The sequence below is a fragment of the Cryptomeria japonica genome, chromosome 4, assembly GCF_030272615.1.
Source record: "Cryptomeria japonica chromosome 4, Sugi_1.0, whole genome shotgun sequence".
NCBI lineage: Eukaryota > Viridiplantae > Streptophyta > Pinopsida > Cupressales > Cupressaceae > Cryptomeria > Cryptomeria japonica.
Genome location: NC_081408.1, coordinates 2,978,707 through 3,000,170, shown reverse-complemented (window position 1 = coordinate 3,000,170; position 21,464 = coordinate 2,978,707). Strand labels below are relative to the sequence as shown.

The window sequence follows — 21,464 nt, the reverse complement described above, 5'->3', positions numbered from 1 at the left end:
TCTAAATACATTTTTCACTTCAAACTAATTTATAAATTAATTTATGCATTCTATCACATTACATTTTTCACTTCAAACTAATTTATAAATATTTCAACATATTTCTTAATATCTATCTATGTATATTACTTAGATTTTCTAAAATATAGGTATGCTACCTATACTAGTGGGAAAGGTCTGAAAGCTTTTAGAATTATTCGCCACACACATCTCCTTAATAAACGAAAACGAATCACTGCAAATTTACAATTAGCTAACTCAACCATTATTTTTCCCTCTATAAACTTGAGAAGCGCAATTAGCTTTGCATTCCATGTTGCAATCAATTTGTGCTCTGATCGATATATTCATCTCTGAATTTGCTCTAGTTAAATAAAAACGGGCCTCGGAGTGAATTATAGTTATTGGGTATGAAACTGTTAACAAAACAGAGTTTGAATTTTTTTAGCCTTACTGGCATTAATGGAGAGCACAGTGGGTGAATTTATAAAAAGTCAAGTAGCGGATTGGGATGACGATGTGATAACAAGTGCAAGGTTTAAGGCATTCAGTGGGCAAAGGTCGGATTGGGAAGCTAGGTTTCAGTTCTGGAGAGATCTCATCATCAAGGTTGCTCGGCATTTGGGTCGAATTATAATCGATACAGAAGAGGTTGATGTTATTCTCTGCCCTTCTTATTTCGGACAATATAGTTTTGCGTGTTTTTGTTTTAATTTGGACATATGAAATCATATAATAAGCAAAAATTCGTACAGAACAATGGGAATTTGATCATATTTCTGCATTTTTTCGCTTAGTAAAGCTTTGTCTTGATTGTGACCAGTCTTTTAAGGCTATGTTAATAATTCCTGCTCTATGTTTTAAAGATTTGTGACCATGGGTTTCTTTTGAATGTATCCATTAATTGTCACATAACAACCTCACTAAATGTCTAATTGGTGGTTTTACTGATGTGGCCGGATTCATACTTGGCTCATGGCAGAATTTTTTCCCATAGCCGATGGGAAACTCCTTTTCAGGCTACATAGTCACATCTTCTTATGACTATACCTAAACATACCCTAGCCACACCCCTATTCATATACTTCCATAGCTCATTTCAAAATAACGATATTCCTAGTCTCCCATGACTATAGGAAACAAATCCCCTGGCATTCCTTTTCGTTAATTATGACAGTGTTGGGTTAATTGGGATCAGCTAAAGATTTGAAAGTAAAACTTAATAGGGAGTTAATTGGGACCAGCTAAAGATTTGAAAGTAAAACCTAATAGGGAATTAATTGTAAAGACCTAAGGCCAAGTCTTTAAAGACGTGTATATAAAACATTGTGTAACATACCTTACATATCCGTTGGATTTATGGGTCACTTTACTGGAGTGGGATGATTCTACTTGGTTCAAGTTCTTAAAAGTCTACCTTGTTTTCATTAAATCACAAGCCTAGGCAAACAAATCAGCTCAAGAAGTAAAATCTCTGGGGTTTTCTTTGCATATCATTGCATGTCCGCTAGATGGTCCTTGAATTGGGTCAAAGTACACTGGACAATTGGGGTGTCACCAGATAGGACTTGGCTGAGAGAACAAAATCATTTCTAGATTGATTTAAATGTTGTGAACACCAGTTCGTAAGTAGTTGGGAAGGTGTAAGGGGTGGTTCAGAGCATCTTCAAGGATTGTGATGCAATTTGGCGACATTAGATGTACTTGGAAAAACAAGTTTGACATGTATACTACTTCCATAGGAAGTGAATTTGGCATTTGCCAATGGTCAACTTGCCTCTAGTGGCAAATTATTTATTGGTAAAGTGCTGAACTCTATCTGTTTTGGGTAGAAGCTAGAATTTGAAAAGTTTCTGAAGTTGGAAAATTCACATGGATTTCTTTTGGCCATCTTGGCTGTGGGAGGTTGAGAGGTGTCTATATGTAATGTCCCCACTTTAGCAGTTGACCAAGTGTGTGTGCGTTAGCCTTGTTCTACATGGTCCCGAGGGCTAACGAAGGGTTTAAGGGGATCCTGGAGTGTTTTGGCCTAGTCATTTCCAGTTTGGGCCAAAACGAAGTTGATTTACTCAGTTTCAGGCATACTTACTATTTTTAGTAAGTCAGCAGGACATAGTGGAGGCCAGTTTTGGTGTTTGGATTTGATACTCCTCGGTGAGAGCTTTCCGACGAGCTATCACTTGCATTATTCGGAGTCCGATTGCTAATACATTTTAATGCCTGAAGTTTTATTAAAGTAACATTTAATTTAATTGTAAAATATTAAAGTGTTACTCTAATATTTATTTTATGGGGATCTGTACCCAAGGGAGACATAAGTGAATATTTTAATATATGTTTTATATTGCTCGTCTTTTATCCCACATTGCCCATGAGAGTTGAGTGGACCTTTGGAAAAAGAATAAAAGAAAGCGTTTGTGGCTTCATTAGATATGTTGAATATGAGAAGAATTGGTATGTGTGAGTTGCAGATCCGTTCTTGGCATTAGAGGACGTCTATCCTCTCTTGTGACATTCTAGACGTCATTTCCGTGGGGTTTGGCCTTTGGAATCCATTGCTATCAGCTTCATTATCAGGCAGATTGGGTGCATTTCCAGCTACAGGTAGATTTAATGTTTGTTCATATCTTCTTCCCTACTTGTCCGATGCTTATGCCATTTTGAGGAGATGATTTTATGAAGATATTGGACCTGTTGAAGACAAATTAATATTGCTGCAATACTATTCACGCGGTTACTATTCACATGGGTACTATTCACGTGGTTACTATTCACGGGGTTACTATTCATGTCACTGTAGCAGAAAGATTGAAAATGATTGCTGGAGTATTATGTCAATAATGCTGGAATAATTAGTGAGTTGATAATCTGCCATGTATTTGATTTTATTAAAATCTGAAAATAACATCTTATCAGCAGTAGTTCAATTTTCAGTTTGCATATTATTGTAGTTTCATTCTTGTCCATATTCTGTGATTTCAATTCCATGTAAAACAAACCAACATTTCATTTCCGGAGCCATAAAGGAATTTAAAACATTAAACGGAGAAATAAGGAGTTGGATGCAAACTGTTTGATAAAATTCCTAGCAGCAATTGGTATGGTTTTTGGGCATTCCGGGTGACCATTACACTATATGAGTTTGTTTTATGAATGTTTGAAGGTTGGCTCTTGGAACAAACTTCTAGTTATGCTTGTGGATTGAATTTTCTTGGAGAATGGATAGGAATTCCCAAGTTTGGATGCATAGCAGGTGTGAAGGAGCAACATAGATGTGTTTAAATTTCCTATGTACCCCATGGGTGATATAACACTTGCACAATACAGATGTGTTTATAGTGGCAAGAGGCATGAAAATGCATGCTTCCTGTTTTCTTCCATTTGAAGGTTTTTCCATTTGTACAGTGTGAGTTCATCTTATTTTTCATGGTTTATGTAACTATTTCATGTTTCCATGAGTTTCTTTCCTTTTTATCATGCTAATTTCATTGTATATGTTGAATATGATGTTGTGTGTAATGTGGAGAGTTTGTTTAAGTATACATATGCACATCTGTGTGTGTGTGTGTAAGTGTGCTTGTGTGCATGTGTGTGTGTTTGTTGATTAGAGTTAGAAGCTTGACATTCAGGTTCCTACAGATTAGGCAGCATCAGAATTTAAAATCATTGAAGGAAATGTGTTGATGTGGTATGCCATCCACTATGTTAGAACTTACAAATTTTTCATGCTCCCATGTCCACACCTTAGCTCACAATCCAAGTTGAAAAATCCAAATTTGATTAAGTTCAAATGTTATTGGAGTTTCGTGATTTTGTATGTTGTCATACTTTCGTTATTTGACCTGGTCCACACCTTGTTTTTTTCATATTCGGCCTCATGTTGTGCTTGTCAGTTGTCGGCATTTTGGATGTGTCAATGTAGCAAAGCCTTTCGAATTGGTCTTGAAACCTCAACCTCAAACTTCTAAAGCTGCTAAGTCTCATTTTATTGAGTGTTAGGTTGTTGCTGTATGTGTTGACATCGTTCATTTTGGCACATTATCAGACCTGTACCAACATTTCCTCATCTTGAATGCTCTTATCGGCAACTATATTGTTGTTGTTACAAGCTGGGTGGGTTTGTTCATGATTTTGGACACTATTTGGGGTCGTACAGCAGTTTAGTTTTACATCAACACTTTATATCTGCAACTAATCGTCTTATTTTGGTATCTACAATGCATAAGTGCTAACCTTCTAATGCTATGGATGGTTATACTGTCGAAAGCTTTAATTTGTATGCACTTACTAAGCACTTGATGGTAGTACCTTCAATGTGTCTAGAATTGTTTTTGCTAATGTACTTACCCCACTGAACAAGTGGTTTAATTGTGTTAAGCTTTCCCACTAAATAAGTGGACGTGCTCCTCCTGCTCACCGCTGGATAAGTGGAAGAAGCTTGTTTACATTTCAGTATTGTATAAACTTTCTCACTAAAATGTGGAAGTACCCTTGTAATTCCCATTGAATAAATGGCTGTTTACTTATTTTAGTATTGCATATGCACCCCACTTAATAAATGGTATTGGCTGTCTTGTCACTTGGTGCTTTTTTTTTTCAGTTATTGCATTCAGTTCAATTCTAATCCTGAACACAGTATGCTCACACGTTGTCCATCTCAAGAATCGGGTGATTAGAAAGTGGAAAGGAAGTTGATTTGCATATCAATTTCAGTTGATAATCTTTAAAAAAAAAATTAGGGGTGTATTTTACAGTGGTATTAGAGCTGAAGATGGTGCCAGCCCGTGCCTCTAAGCTTGTTATGTAGCTGTAGCTCTCTCTATGACTGATAGATAACTCAGATATTATAATAGAGAGCAAAAAAGATATATATCAGAGACCACAAATCCCAGTTGAAGACACTTTTTTAGAGGTTCTAAGAGTATGTTAGAATCGTGCTACTGTTAGTGAAAGTTCACTGGGCAACATGCCAGAAAAAGATAAGGTAACAACCCCACCAAATAGTCCAAATGCCAAAGCAGAAAGAAAGTTTGATGCTATGCTTGACACAATGTCATAGATGTTGGCTAAAACGAATCAGAGTGTGCCTCAAGCTTCTCCTGTTCAGAATGGTGAAACTAGTTACTAACACCAATAATTATCATTATAATAATGGTCACACTATTGGATCAATTCTTGGGTTTGTTGCTAGACCTCTCCAACCTACATTTCCACATAGGGAGGAGGTTCAAGTTTTTCCAGAAACCCAAGTTCCTATGGCGAAAGAAGTGAGGGCTAGTTATGCAGAATACGCCACTCTCCCATTGAAGATTGTAATAAGCAATAACCATCCTCAACTTTTTTCCTAATTTTTGACAATGCATAAAATGAACATGCAAACTAAAGTGATATCTCTACTTGTTAAGTACTGATTAAGATGACAAGGCTTATTCAAATGCTGATACACCCAACAAGACACAATTAAGATTTACCTTGATTGAAGGTTATGGAATAGGCTGCTACAAGTCTGATTGAATCCTTTGCTGCTGTTTTGAGAAATTTCAGATGGATAGCTGGAAGTGCTCAAAACTATGTATGGAAGCATGAATTCACTCCCAAAATACCTTGCATTGTAATACATCAATGGTATTCATCAAACCTCTACTTGAGAAGACTGAGAATGCATTCAAACCCAGTGAAATGTAGTGTCCAAAAGTGCAGTTCTGCAAAAAGTGATGGGAATGAGTTGGTATCTAATGTCCCCTCTATTTGGACCTTAGAATTTAATTAAATGATTAAAATTTAAATTGTCAAAAAATATATAAATTTGATGGCGACTTATTTTGATTATTTAATAAGGTCATTAAAGTGGTTTATGTCAACAAAGAACTATAAGGAGTTCATTTTATTATTTCCCAGGCTAAAGTTATAATTAAAAGAGGAGGAAAATTTGAAAGAAATTAAAAGAAGAATTTGAAGAGTCTCTCCAATTGGCTATAAAAAGAGCAACAAGAGGCTCATTCCAATATGCTTGGTAAATTATTGTTTTTTGAAGAACTTTGAGAGCTTCTTGCTTTCGGGTCAAGAAACCCAAGGATTGGAATTGGACAAAAAATCAGTTAAGGTTGGAGGTTTCATCCAGGAATCTCACAGAAGATTTTACAAAGAAGTTTAATCAAATTTCTGAAGTCTCATTTTGAGACAAATTTGCAAATGTTGGGAATTTATTGATTTGTTTTTAATCATCCGGTGAACTCATACTGTTTTCTATGAAGAAATGATTTTTTATTAATTTGGAGGAATATACTTATAAAATAAAGATAGCAATGATTAATCTTGCCGTATGGAAAAATAAAGAATGCCATATTCATTATATGAATTGATAAAATAAAAAGGAGGTTTATTTTATCAAGCTGGGTATTCTTTTATACTTTCTAAAGAAAGGTATTTGCTGCTTATAATTTCCAAATCATGAGATTGTTCTTCAATTTTTACCTTCTATGAGTGTGAGTTGATCTATTAGCTGGTGTGAGTCACTTTCATTGGCAATGCTGTAATTTGATGGCATGAGGTTACTGAAGGATGCAATTCATGGCGTGAATACATATCTTGGGAGGAAGGAATTATATTGTTAACAGATTGATAGTGGGGTGAGTTCTTTTCCATGGAAGGTGACAATTGAATCTAGTGCAAACAATCCGTTGGGTATGCAAACCAGTTTATGGCTTGGGTAGTATTCCCCATGGCGTGAAGACTGTCTTGTTGGTCGGACTTATTGGTGTCAAGGTGTGGTTTTCCAGTTGGTCTCATTGTTGGAAGTTTTTGAATATTGTGGCAGTGTGGCTGTATATGATTGTTAGCACTTTCAACGCTAGGCCTGAAGCATATCTTGTATGAACTTTGGATCATCAATCTAATTCTGCTATTTCAAGCTACTGGAACAAGGTCGGATCTTTATCCATGACTTCCATATTTGAGAGTTAGCTCATATATCTGCTGTCCGAATTGAAGAAGGCTTCAATTATAAGGTTCTGCAATTTGTAATAGAAGTTTGGCATTGATAATAAGTAGGGACTTATACAGTGGTTTCTGTTCAGTTGATCCTGTGTGTGGAGGCATGTGGTTGTGAGCAGCAGCGATACATATTCTCTCACTATCTTGGTGTGGACCCTCATTTTCTTGGCATTAGTTTCCAATGTTATGTTAACTGTTTACAATTCAGAAGGATCACATAAGTGACAGGGTGTGTTGGAGTTCTCTTTCTTGATTGGAATAATAACTGGAACAGATTGAGGTTTGGTTTCGCCAAGCTATGGGCAAATTATGAGTTTCTACACCTTCAGAATTGGGCTGAGTATTGGGTAGGTTATAGTCAGTAGGTGTGAAGAGTGTTCTTGTGTAGAGTTTTCTATAGAAGTTCTCATTCTTGGGCATTGTATACAGGTAAGAATTAATAATTATCATTATTGTAAAATCTATGTTGTTCCGAGTACTAATGTAATAGAATGATTTGTTATCTTTTTGATGAAAATCTCTGTCTTTGTTTGATTTCATAATGGAAAGATTGCATTACAATGATTACATTCATGGTATATAATACATAAAGCTTGCCACAAACATTTACATTCTCACAATATGTGAACTGTTTGACAAGTTGTAAAAAAGGGAACAATAGAAATTTGATAGAAACAATGAGGGTTCTTATAGTGGTATTAGAGTTTGTAATGTCCCTTTCCAGCCAGTGATCACTCTTGGTGATGAATAGCCTATTCATGTAGGCTATTTTTGGCACAATTAGGGTTTCCATCTTTCGGGAGGATTTTGAATGGGAAGCAGTTGGAGTTTGGCAGAATGAATCAAAGTTTCCTTCTGGGTTTTCTGCAAGCTTCACAGTGGTATGGCATGCAACTAGTTCAGGGAAGTTTGCAGAACTTACTATTTTTAGTAAGTGTTAGTTGTCATGATTACTGGGTTTTTCTAGGTTTCTCAAGCTGAGGTACAGGGTTCGAAGAACAGTCTTTTTGGAGTTGTTTTCAGGAATTACTATTTTTAGTAAGTGTCATTTTAGGTAGTTCTATTTATAGCAGTTCAATTGTGAGTTCTGATCTAGCTCAGTTTGATGGTTTTGAGCACTTCAATCCATCAGTTCAATTTGGCATAATCAGTATTTGATTTTCAGTGATTTATTAAATATTATTACTTTATGCTAAAGTTAATATTTAATGTGTTTTGGACGACTTATGGAAAAAAACTTTGCACTTAAAAATATTATATTTTTCCTAAGTCATTGGCGTGAGAAAAGGAGGCATTTTCATGAAGTTTATTATGTTTTTAAGTTGTAAGTCTTACACCAAGGAAAAGTTCAAACTTTTGCCTAGGAGTTGGACGCCAAACATATGAGGGAGTGGGAAATGAAATGCAAATGCAGTTGTAATTTGGACGTCATTTGGAGGTGAATTTGGGGTCTTAGAATCTATAAATATGAGAGCTTGGTCTCTCATTTGGTATCTTTGAACAATCATATAACGAAGTGCTGCCAAAAGTGTGCTTCGAAGTTGTGTGCTTCCTAGCTTATGTTGGTTTCGTGTTTGAGAGATAGCACCTAGCTGTGGAGAGGCTATTTCCCACTCAGCAAGATAGATTGAGCTTTTTCATGATGGAGTTTGCTGTTGTATTTCATGTTTTTTGAGTATGCTGAACGTATGGTGGCTGAAGCAATCTTTTGCTCATATCTCCCTGCCTGTTGATCGTCTTGTTGTGGGTGTTGGCCCAAAAATTTACCATCCTATGGGTGATGAAGTCCTCCAAAGGGCAGAAACTAATGTGTTGAGATGAATTTTTCCTTGCTGGTTGAGTTTTTCTGCTGGGCTGCCCCTTTCCTTGCTGCCTTGGGATGCATGCCTTGGATTTCAGACTCCAAAGTTGCAGGTTTGAGGTTCTAAATTGTTCATCTAAGCCATATAGTTCATTTGCACTTGATTTGGTGTGATTCCGTGTTGATTTGAGTAGTTGTGAGCTTTTTGGTGTTGTCGGATGTGGTTGGTTCTGCGTGTTATTGACTTTCAGATTCTGAACAGCAAGTAGTGTTTTAATGTTGTGTGATTTTGATAGTGGATTGCTTGAGATCAGCATTAAGCATCTTATTTAATTTCATATCTCTATTTTGTAAGATTGTTTCAGACTTTCAGTAGTACTAATCAATCATTCTTATTGCATTTTATCTGTAATTCCCACTGCATAAATGGAAGAGGTTGGCCATGCCGCCTATCTTTGTTTGTAATAATGTCCTCCCACTGAATAAGCGGTGGAGTTGATAGTAATCTTTATTTTAGTCCTCCCGCTGCATAAGCGGTCGAGTGATTGCTCATTTCAGTTGTTTGTATTTTCCTTGGCTGGTTTACTGCCAAGTGATCTTAGTTTTCTTCAATACCCGCTGTATAAGCGGAAGGGGCTGGCTTGCCGCCCGTTGTTGTAATAAGTATTCATTGAAGTTGTATCTAACGATCCCCTGCCACCGTATGCTCTCACCCTCCCAGTTTGGGTTCTCGGTGAACAAAAGGTGTAGGGTCCCTTCTTGTTGGATTTGGGTTTCTTATTCTAACCCTAACGAGTGATTGCTTGTGTGTAAAACAACTGAAAATAAAAAAAAAAATTGTTGGGGATATTATAGTGGTATCAGAGCCACTCTTCCTGCCAACCTGTGTGAAAGAAGGATTCCATGAGTGACAGCGATATCAGATATTACAACTAGGAACAAAGAAGGTAGCAGTACCAGATACCATCAGTGCTAGTAGAGGAAACTTTTTCAGAGGTTTTGAGAAACTGAGATAAGGAGGTTGATTCAGTAGATTCTGTGGATTCAATGGGAGAGAGAATATTCGGTCAGAATAATGCAATTGTGGCTGTGGAGAAAATGGAGAAAAAATTTGATACTATGATGGACATGATGTCCTAGATGATAGCCACTTTTAGACAAAATGCTGGAGGAGGGCATAGTCAAGACCATAATCAAAATACTAATGGACATAATGCCAACACTTCCAACAACTCTGGTGGTAATGGGAATGGTAGCAACAATAGTAGAAACAATGGTGGAATGCCTGTTGGATTAGTGACAAGGCCTTTGCAACCAGTTTTCCTTCCAAGGGAAACACCACCTCTTGAAGTAGAAGTCCCTGTGACTGATGAGATCCGGGCTAGTTTTGTGGAGTATGCATCATTTCCCCAATAGATCCGAAATGTCTTGTCTCTTGACCAGTACATTAGTCAGAAGAAGAGGAGGGAAGGAAGATATGATAATCGATACTCCGCTCCAAGTGATTATCAACAAGCTCTTGGGAAGGTTACTTTAGCGCATTCTGATGGAAGCAATAACAACATAGCTAGAGCGTGGTGCAAAAGTTGGACAATTATTTGTCCTTGAGGCCTATTCTCGAAGAAGAGGCCATCAAGTTCGCCACCTTACACTTGGATGGAGCTGCTTGCGAGTGGTGGTACCATGGGTTGGTTGCCCTTGGCCGTAACTTGATCAATACCTATGTGGAATTCACGAACAAGTTGATTGAAAGTTGATACCAAGGATTCGGAGGTGAAGTTTAGAGAGCTTGCACAACTCAAACAACAAGGCTCTTTGGATACTTTCATAACTGAGTTTCAAAGTCTTTCAGTTATGGTTAGTAGTATTTCTGAGAAGAGATTAGTGGTCCTATTCACTGATGGCCTTGAAGAACCATTGAAAGGATGGGTAAAAGCCTTTGACCTGCCCACCTTGGCTGAAGCTATTAAGAAGGCTAGGAGCATGGAGTTGGCTGCCCCTAAGTTCAAATTTTAGTCAAAGCCTTTCTCATTTCGTAAAGATAAGAAGAAATTTTCTAATCGGCCTAAGAAGTTTCCTTCTCGGATGGATGATGCGCTCCGCCAAGAGTTTCGGAGGAAGAATCTTTGCTATTCTTATAGAGAACCTTGGGCCCCAGGACATAAATGTCATAGGAAGGGCAATCCACATCAAATGGAGTCCTATTTAGCTGATGAATCAGATTCTGAAATTTCAGAACAGCAGACTGAAAATGAGGACAATGAGTATGAGGAGGCTCTAGAAGGGCTTGGAAGTGAGCCAAAAGATAGAGGAGTTGTTGCTCAACTCTTGAGCATTCACAAAAATGAGTCTTTTAAAGTTTGGGGAGTGATAGAAAAACATCGTGTCATTGCTCTCATTGACACAGGAGCGACTCACAATTTCATTGATGAGAGGATTGCTGCGAAGAAGGGGTTAGTGGCTGAGGAAGTAGAAGGCTTCAAGGTCATGGTAGCTGATGGCTCCACTATATCATGCAACTGAATGATTTCCAACATGTCTTTGCAGTTGGGAAATCATGAAATTAGTGATGACATCTTTGTGGTTAGCATTGGAGGGACTGATGATGCAGTCCTTGAGATCTCTTGGTGAGATCACATTAAATCTGCAAACCATGGAGCTGAAATTCATGTCGGATGGGAAAAAGGTGGTATTGAGAGGAATGTCCAATGGTGGACTTAGAGTTGTTTCATTGAAGAGGATGGAGAGGCTGATCTGCCATAACCAAGTGGAGTGGGCAGTAGAGTGTTTGATAATGCCATCAAGTCCACTTAAAATAAGCCACCACATGCATCACTCCATATTCTGAATTAATTAAGCCATCATTAATAAAAACATACAAATCAAGGCTCCTTTGACCATTCAAAAGTGACATGGCAAGAATTCTAACTCAGTAGTTGAGATGTTGACAAGTAAGGTAACAAGTAGGTGAAGCTGACAACCAAACAGCTGAAGCAGGTCAAGCACCTCAAGCAGTTCAAGCACGTCAAGCAGCTCAAACACCTCAAGCAACTCAAGCAGCTCAAGCACGTCAAGCAACTCAAACACGTCAAGCAGCTCAAGGAGCTCAACTAAAATTGAGAAAATTTAATGAATAAACAGTAGCTCGAAAAACACTTCAAACTCAGTCCAATATTACTTTGAGTAATCCTCTAGCTTGAATGACATAAGCTTGACAAACACCACTTAACATCAATGACAAAATATCTAACAACAAATGCTAATATGTGATAGAACACTACTGAAACACCTCAAGCAATGCCCAAAACTACCTACTCAACCTGAGACAAACAGTGATATACCTTGCAATTAGTTGCTGGAATAATTAGTGGCAAGTCTGGAACTCATTTTGCAAAGCTGCCCTCTTTAATGCAGGTCTGATATACCATAGAATTTAGCTGTTGCAGGTCTAACTGCCCATGAAATTCATTCTAATGCCTTCCAATCAGCCAAACCCACTCCCAAACATCAAGCATCAGCCATATGATTACTCATTGCCACCAAAGTACACTCCAAGGCCATGAAATAGGGGGCATTTCATTCCAAAACCTCACGCTCAGATCAGAGCAACAACATTGGTCACTGATAACCAAGGACAGCAAGCTACCAACCCTCATAACTTCACAGTAAATCTTTTGTTCAATATGAAACAGGTTGTAGATGAAAGCTATGTTCAAAGTACCAACAATGACTGAATTAAATGCATTTAAAAGGCAGCAAATCTATCCTTGTTTTCCATGCCAATACAACAGGAGTTTGATCAACAGAGGTATTAGTATGGCACAGCTAATACCAAACCTTTCTCATGGATTTTGTATGGTCTGCAAGAGGTTTAATAATGGAATATCTAAAACTTTTAACAAAGTCAGAAAGCAACTTAGCAGATTTACCCACCAATGGTGTCCAAAAAGATGGTATGGCCAAACAATTAAGCACCTCTTCAGTCGCCCACAATATCTTCCAATAACTCTACAAATATTAGATAAATACTCCCTAAAATACTTGCTATTAGAAGACATCAAATACCTCTATCATGAAATACAAAAACTGAAAACTTTGCTTGAAGCTTGATGGTGATTCCTGAATGAAATCACAACCAATCTAGCTAGGGATTATCTTTCAAATCCGAAACTAGAAATCTAGAGAGGGTTTTTGTGTTTACGTTACTCAGTGAATGTGTTGCTGGTATTGTGAATCTATTATTTACAAAAATTCTGGAAAGGAACTTTACATTTATTAAGCTTTAGCTCTACCTTTATTCAAAAGTTGCAGAGCTACACACTGAGTGGTTCTTCATTGTGCTGTTGATTGTTAAATGCTTTTGACCATTTTAATGAGTAGAAGCTCTGTTTTTGTAAGCATCCTTTCATGGGAGGTGGAGGAATGACCCTTCATCCTTAGGTCTTGCCTTTGTGAGCTATATGCCATATGGAGTTAAGTGATTATAGTATGTTTGTTTCTAAAATAGTAGAACTATAACCTTTGGTAATGTGGGTAAAGGGTGCATCTGTTTGGTTTTGTTACTTAAAATTGTATGCAGGCTGTGTTCTATATTTACCTAAAAATCCCTTCACCCTTAGGTCTTGCCTTTGTGAGCTATATGCCATATGGAGTTAAGTGATTATAGTATGTTTGTTTCTAAAATAGTAGAACTATAACCTTTGGTAATGTGGGTAAAGGGTGCATCTGTTTGGTTTTGTTACTTCAAATTGTATGCAGACTGTGTTCTATATTTACCTAAAAGTCCAGAGTTCTAGAGCAAGTGTTTTGTTTTCTATTTGACTTATCTATTTTTGCAGGTGAAAAATAATTGGTTTGTTCGACAAGGCCTGACACCTTTGTGCCTCAATCATGTTTTGGTAAGATATTTTGGATGATAATCTAAGAGACACTCTTCTTCGCTTTTGGTTTGGTTACCTTTATGCCCAAATCATTTTTTGATAAGATATCTTGCATGATAATTTAAGAGACATCCTTCTGTGTTTTTGGTTTAGAACTGTTGTGTCTATAAAAAGCAATCAATGCATTCTTTGTTAGTCTATATTCTTGTGGTTACATTACCCCATAAGTTTAAATTTCATGATGGCTATATATTTTTAATATCTCGAGTCTTTACTATCATGTGAAAAAAAGGATTGTATTTTATGTTGAATAGACTTTTTGAAAGTGAAAATAATAACAGAATGAGGTTTGCAGAAGATGGAAATCAATACCTCAAAAAATACAATAATGTAGCATCCCACATATGCATTTCATTAGCTAAGTGAATATAAGGCCTAGATTTTAATCTTTCTTTAAATCATGTTTGGGAATGTGAGAAACATGTCTTTTATGGAAAAAAGTATTCACCATCAAGTGGTTGTTGGATATTCCATCATTATCACCGTATGGTTTGTTTGTTTATAGTTTGTTAGTAATTTGTTTAGGTTGTTTTTTTATGTTAGATAATATTTGTTATTTATTAGTTTTATATGGAACCCGTAAGTTCCTCATTTATAGCTACTTTATAGCTATATAAACTATTCATTATGCAATTCACAAACAGTCAAGTAATAAATTCTGATATGGTATCAGAGCAGAGATCCATTCGGTTAGTGGGCACCTGAGATCTGGTTGAGAGTGTTATTGTATTGGATCGACATTAATCGCCAGCCCATGCTCTTTGTCCATGGGTGTATTGTGTGAAGGCCGTATTGATCGAGGCTATGCTAACCTTCCTGTTCAATGGAGTTCATTGCCACAGAGGATTATTGTATTGTTTCCATGGAGAACTGGTGTGCTCATTGGCTGAGCACATCACATCCCTGGTGGGCTTGGTGATCCATTATTTTCACAGGCCGTAAATTTCATAGATCCAGACTATTTCCCTTTGGCCCGCGCTTAGGATGATCATGATATAAGCTTATGTTTTGATGTTTGTGGCAGTTTGCTAATTTTTCCCTGGCAATTGGCGGTGGTGGCTTCTTTGGCCAAGGCAGCCTTTGCATTCAAATCAGGTCTATATGACCTCTCCACACCCTGATGAAGACACGGGCGTAATCTGTTTGAAGGCCATGAGGTTGTGATTGAGTTCGATTGGTAGGGCCCCCCATTTGCCAAACCCAATCCTTGGTCACAATCAATCACCTATGGGTCTGTGATCAAAACGGCTTTGTTGCAGCTCCAATGTATTGAACAAGTATTGGTTGTAGTCATTATTTTCTAGCAGATTTGATGCTCGCAGGGTTTGCACAATTTATCTGAAGCTTTGGTGGGCTATAGGACAAAATAACATTTTTATTTAGCTAACAAAAATGGCAGGAAGTTATCCAAGATTTTTTACTTCCAGATTCTCAGCTACTATGTGGGAATAATTATTCTGCATGAAAGACCAAACTTAAAACTTGTTGAACATTTTGTCATCAATGTCAAAGGATATTTGTCAAGGCTTCTAAACTTAGAATTGGAATGAAATGTTGAGTTACTTGGTTGCTTTCTTGAGCTACTTGTTGATGTGTTTTTTATGCACTATGCAACACAAAATAAAATGCTAAGTATTCAATCATCTCTTGAACAAAATCTCCTGTTATGCTAAGCTTCGTGATCATGGGAGGTGACTCCAAGGTTCCGAATGTCTGGTCTTGACGTGCTCTTGGATAGACTTAATGATTGTGATATGATTTTGTTAGAATCACAAGGTGGACATGTTCATGTGTTTTTTAGGCACAATCGAACACAAAATAAAATACCAAGGTATCTTATCCGCTCTTGAACAAAGTCTCTCAAATGCTATGCTTTGCGATCAATTGAGACAACTCCAAGGTTCCTAATGTTGGGTCTCAACTTGTGGATAAGCATAGTTGGTCGTTGTGATTGTTGTTTCATCAAGGGGCCTTATTGAATTGTTGAACGCTTGAATTGCTGGAACTTGATCATCTAATGTTGCAATCTTGTTATGCCTTTTATTCTAAACTAGCTTGAATTGAAAAAAAGGACAACAGAGAAAGGGCTAAGGAATTCTATCCTAAGACTAAGAATGCAAGAAAAGGGTGAATGATTCGATGGAATCCTACTGAGCAAGGTCTCGCCATCAAACTGAACAATTTGACACAAGCTCAATGCAATCATCTAAGGTATCATTTAAAGATGTTCAAATCATTATTATCAAACATTGATTACCATTCAAGCTAATGCATAAGCAATGGACGTATAACAATTGAAGTTAAGTTCATATAATTCCAGTTGACCACGCAAGGCACACTTGCAATTAGCAAGAGGCTAGCGGTATGGACTAAATGGATTCCATACAAATACATTCAACAAATTCCTCCATTCAATCTAATCTACATGAAACAAATGAGAAGTAGAAACCATGGGACTTGTTGAAATAACACATTTTACCATAACTTCAATGAAAAAATTACTTCCATTTACAAGCCTTAGCAACAATTTTTTCTTCTCCTAATTTGCTCTAATTGCTTACTATATAACTTCTATCAACTATTCGCTATTTCTATGCTACTAACTCCTTACAACTAAGAGATTTGAGCCTTTTATAATGCTCTCAATACAATTCAAAGGATTAGATCGATTTGAGATCGATGGCCAAGATTACAAGATGAAAATGCTAGTTAGGGTTTGTTACAACAAACTCAATTATGGCCAATGAAATAATTACAACATTTGTACACTTGTCTTCTTTGGAATATTCGACCAATAATTAGTGGGGGTAGGTACATTGGAGTTTGTGCCCCCATGGATGAGCTTGGTTCATTGAATCCGGTCATTTTGAGGTGGAACTCCTTGATTGGTGAGGTAGTGTCTGAGATGATGGCTAGGACGCCATCTCATCCTGCTTGTAGACTTGGTTCGTCATCATGAAAGAGTATTGAGTAGTATTTCTTGATACTCAACATTATCCAGTTTGCTCAATGCGATGATGATGAGAAGCATCATCATGATCTAACAAACTTTGATTAACTCTTATGAAACTATCCGTTTCCTTGATTATGTTTGATATAGATTGTGTGATGACCTTGATTGATCCTCCCTTGTTCATGATACACTTGATGAATGGTGCACCTGGTTGGGGTTAATTCCTCAATGTATTGACTTTGATTCTTGGATTCCCAAAGGGAATTCAAGATTGTAAAACTTTCCTTCACAATGTAAGTTATGTTCCAATGTCCTAACTTCCTCGCGATGCGATGATTGGTAGGTTTGAAGTCTTTTCATCTTTGCAATGTCTTGAATCTTCTTCCATACTTTTGAATTGTTCTTGATGTTGTTTGCAGTTCGTATCTTCATCCTTTGTCACCTGCAAAATAAACAAAGATGGTATTAAACACATATAGATAGATTTCACAAACCTACAATTTGGTATATCCTCAAAACGATGGTGAGATGGTGATTCTATCTTTCATTTCCATATCTGATTTTGAAGTGCTTCGAGGTCCGAGTCACATGTTTGGAGATCTCTTTCCACCCTTTGAGGTCTATCGTTATGCTTTAGATCTGATTTTACGTTTGTGAGGTCTAATGCAATGTATGGTAAATTCACTTAGCTCTGTACTAGCCTTGGTGGGATTTTAGGGACCTTTGGCACCTTTGATGTGATCGGTTTTATAAGCCACCTTTGCACCTCATGGTGTGATCGGCCATTTTGTCTTCCTTTGCAAACCATAACATGGATAGGTCAAATCATCTATCTTTGCAATTCATCCACCCAGGTGGGGCTTTTAGGGACACCTTTGCAAATCATTACCTAGGTGGCATTTGGGATGACCATTGCAACTTTTGATGAAGGCGGCATTTTGAAGGAGCATTGCAAGTTTTCACCTTGGGCGGAATTTTGAATAACCTTTGTGAGATTTCTTCAAGGCGGATTTCTGGATGACCTTTGCAAGTCAATCATACTTGGTGGATTTTTTGAGCACCTTTGTAACATTTGAGTAGACCTTTGCATCTCCTTCATCATGGCATCTTTTTAGAGCACCTTTGCAACATAACCTCTTGGCAGAAATTTGAGGGACCTTTGCATCCTAGCATTGAGGCGGCATTTCAAGGGGGATTTGCAACTTGTCACCTTAGGTGGCTTTTTGAAAGACCATTGCATCTCAGGGTTTAGGCGACAATTTGGAGGAGCTTTACAACTTTTCCTCTTGGGTGTATTTTGGGAGATTTGCAACTTGTCACCTTAGGTGGCTTTTTGAAAGACCATTGCATCTCAGGGTTGAGGCGGCAATTTGGAGGAGCTTTACAACTTTTCCTCTTGGGTGTATTTTGGCAACACCTTTGCAATATTTGATAGGTGGCGGCTTTTTTGATTACCTTTGCAATTTGACATCATGGTGGTGTTGACGTGTATTTTGTACACTATCAAACACAGAATAAAATACCCAAGGGTACCTTATCCTCTCTTGAATAAAGTCTCTGAATGCTGAAGATATCGCGAGAAAGGATCAATCAGGATGACTCCAAGGTTCTTCGTTGTAGGATCTCTACGTGTGGATAAGCTCTTTGTGGTATGATGTGATTTGCTGGAATCACAAGAGGACTTACACTTGATGACTGAACTTTTGATTTGCTTTGAATACTGCTGGAACACAGGATTTTACTGGCTTAGATTTGAAAAAAAAAGGAAAAAAAGACGAGGGCGAGGAAAGGATCTAATCCTAATACTAAGAATGTAGGAGCAATGAATGATCTTTGATGAAATTCTAACTAGGTCTTGTTTTGACATCGCAGGACCATCTCCACAAGGCTAGTGCGATCTTCGAAGGAAAGCTTTATGATGTTCAAATCATCATTGCAGGCATAAACACCATCAAGCTGATGCATATCAATGAAGAAGCGACAATTGAAGTTAAGCTTAAGCTGAATGATTCCAGTTGACTACACAAGGCAAGTCTGCAATCAACAAACTGCTAGTAGTATGGATATGCGAATTTCACCATCAATCAAGCACATTTCTTCCACTCATCTAATAACATGAAATCAAATATGAGAAGTATAAAGACCATGCAAATTGTCGAATCGACCCATAAATTTCACCATTTCTTCAATCAAGTTTTACAAGTCTCTTACAACAACATCTTGGCAACAACCTTTGCCTTCTCTATCTACTCTACTCTAATTGCTATTCTATCAACTAGCTAACTACTCTCTATTCACTAACTCCTTTCTAACTGCTTCCAACTTTTTCTATATGCCTTTACAAAATGAAATGCCAGGGCTTATATAGTGCCCTGAATACAATTCGATGGCTTAGATCGATTTGAGATCAATGGCCAAGATTCAACAATGAAAACCCTAATTAGGGTTTGTTACAACCATTACATAACATTTAATGCTTGACCAATGATAAAATTGTATTGCTTGGACACATGTCCTCTCTGGAAAAATCGACCAATGGATAGCTGGGGTAGGTACATCGAAGTTTGTGCCACCTTCCATGAGTTAGGTACATTGAATCTGGACATGCTGAGGTGGACCACACTGATTGGATGAGCGATGACTAGGATGCCACCTCGTCCGACACTTGTAACTTGGTAGATATTCAACTTGATGTTGTTGAGAAGCTAGCTTTAATTAATTCATCTGGAAGTATCTGCTTCTTCAACGAACCCTTGCTCTAACTTCTTTCGTCTTCGATGTGCAGGATGATTGATGTACCTCGCCTTGGAATGTTGGATTGGAGAAGTCGCCCTTGATGACGTTAGTCCAAAGAAGGCCGTCCTTGCCGATGCTAGACTGGAGGAGGTCGCCCTTATCCTGATGATGCTGGATCAAAGAAGGTCGTCCTTGTCGATGCTAGACTGGATGAGGTCGCCCTTGTCCTTGCTTGATCGTCCTTGATCTGGCTTGATTTTCCAACTCCGGGATCTCCATTTGATGCCTACACAAAATATTAAAGTTAGTCTTTTGAGCATCAAACATCAAAGCATGAAATTTAAGACCTTTCAAAGGTAAAACTTAAGATATTAATTTGAAAAAAAGTTATGATAAATCAAGAACTATACATTTTCAAATTAATCATGAATGGAAATTGGATTTTCAAGACTTAGATTTTACAAAATTGCAATGGGATCACAATAAGTCTTGAATAAGAACTTCAAAAATGATTCTTCATACCTCCTCTTTGATTGCTTAACTTACAAAACCTTGGCAAAAGATGAAAGAAAACCGGATTTTGATGGACAAGCTTAGATTATAGTCCTCCCTTGGATGAATTACGCCTCCTCTAGCCTTCAAAAGAGCTCCACCTTCCACTAGCTTCTTCAAAATCTGGAAATTCGCCTTCAAATGCCTTCAAAAATCTGGAAATTATCCTCTAATCTAGCAAGAAATTCGCCTCTCCAATTTGCTCCTCCAATTCGCATTTTAAAACAATGAATGAATGATTTGCATTTGTCCACAACACTCCTCTCTTATAGAGCGCTCACCTTCTTCAACCATGAGGCCGACCTAGCAAATAAGCCTAAAAATAAATAAAATTAAAAAAAGAAGAGGCCGACTTGATAAAATATTAAAAAAACGATACCTCAAGCGCTCCATTTTTTAATTTTAATTTAATAAAAATTAATTTTAAATGCCCCAAATAAAAAAAAAATCGATTTTCTAAAGGCTCAAAATTAATTTATTAAATGCCAATGCGTCTTTTATTAAATGCCAATTTAATTAATTTTTTCAAATATTTTGAAGTTGGCAAATTTAGCTTCTAATGCGATTTGGAAGATGTTAACATCCAAAATATGGTAGAAAATAGTGAATGCCAATAACTTCGCTCTGGTCCCTTGGAGAGGGACAGGAGCACTTTTGCATTTTTTGCCTTGCATTCCTCACTTTTCACGTTCAAAACTTCATCTAGGCATTTTAAAATGGCATTTTCAATAGGCATCTTGAGTTTAATTTACTTGATCTCTAGAAGGAACGTGCCTTAGGACATTTTCGCCCTGGTCCCTTGGAGAGGGACAGGAGCACTTTTTCACTTTTGTCTTCAATCCTTCAGCTTTTAATTGCCAACTCTCATTGTGGGGTAAGTAATGATCTCTCTTATCCATTCCATGCACTCTTAACTCGTTCTTGCAAGGCAAAATAGGTTCTCCCAAGATTTTCGCCCTGGTCCTTCAGTGAGGGAGAGGAGCACTTTTTGCATTTTAGCACAGGATTCTCAAATTTTGAAGTCAAATCTTTGTTCACTATGCTTTAGAAGACCTTTACCATCTCATACAACTTTGCCTTAGCATAATCTCGGAGGGAGTTAGTTGTTTTCATAAAAAGCGCTGTGGTCCTTCAGTGAGGGACGGGAGCACTTTTGAGTCCATTGCATGAATTCTTGATCACATTAATCTTCAATTTACCCTCAAGGCGTAGAATATCACATTTCACTCCATCTTGAGCCTTGGTAATAAAAATATCATTTCAAAATACAAGGTAAATGGTCATACTTGGAAATTGCGCCCTGGTCCCTTGGTGAGGGACGGGAGCACTTGTGCCAGTTGTCATCAAAATTTGCAACTTTCGCATCTCAATTCCACTTCAAGGCATTTTAAACACTTTTTCAAACTTGCGCCTTGGCCTCAATTTGTCGAAAATTGGTGAGAAAGGCAAGATAACATGTTAAGTGCTCTGGTCCCTTGGAGAGGGACAG

At 37.5% G+C, this 21,464-nt stretch overlaps 1 protein-coding gene across 3 annotated transcripts in view; it reads left to right on the top strand.

Annotated features, from left to right (window-relative positions):
• The first annotated feature begins 200 nt into the window (after positions 1–200).
• Positions 201–21,464, top strand: part of LOC131064539 (uncharacterized) — a 96,223-nt gene continuing 74,959 nt past the window's right edge. The window contains exons 1-2 of one of the 3 annotated variants that reach the window (XM_057998691.2): positions 201–651; positions 13,633–13,692. In XM_057998691.2, the coding sequence (XP_057854674.1) occupies positions 463–651; positions 13,633–13,692 (249 nt within the window). In that variant the 5' untranslated portion in view covers positions 201–462. The remainder of the gene's footprint in view (positions 652–13,632; positions 13,693–21,464) is intronic. The other 2 variants (XM_057998689.2, XM_057998690.2) reach the window with 2 other exon arrangements.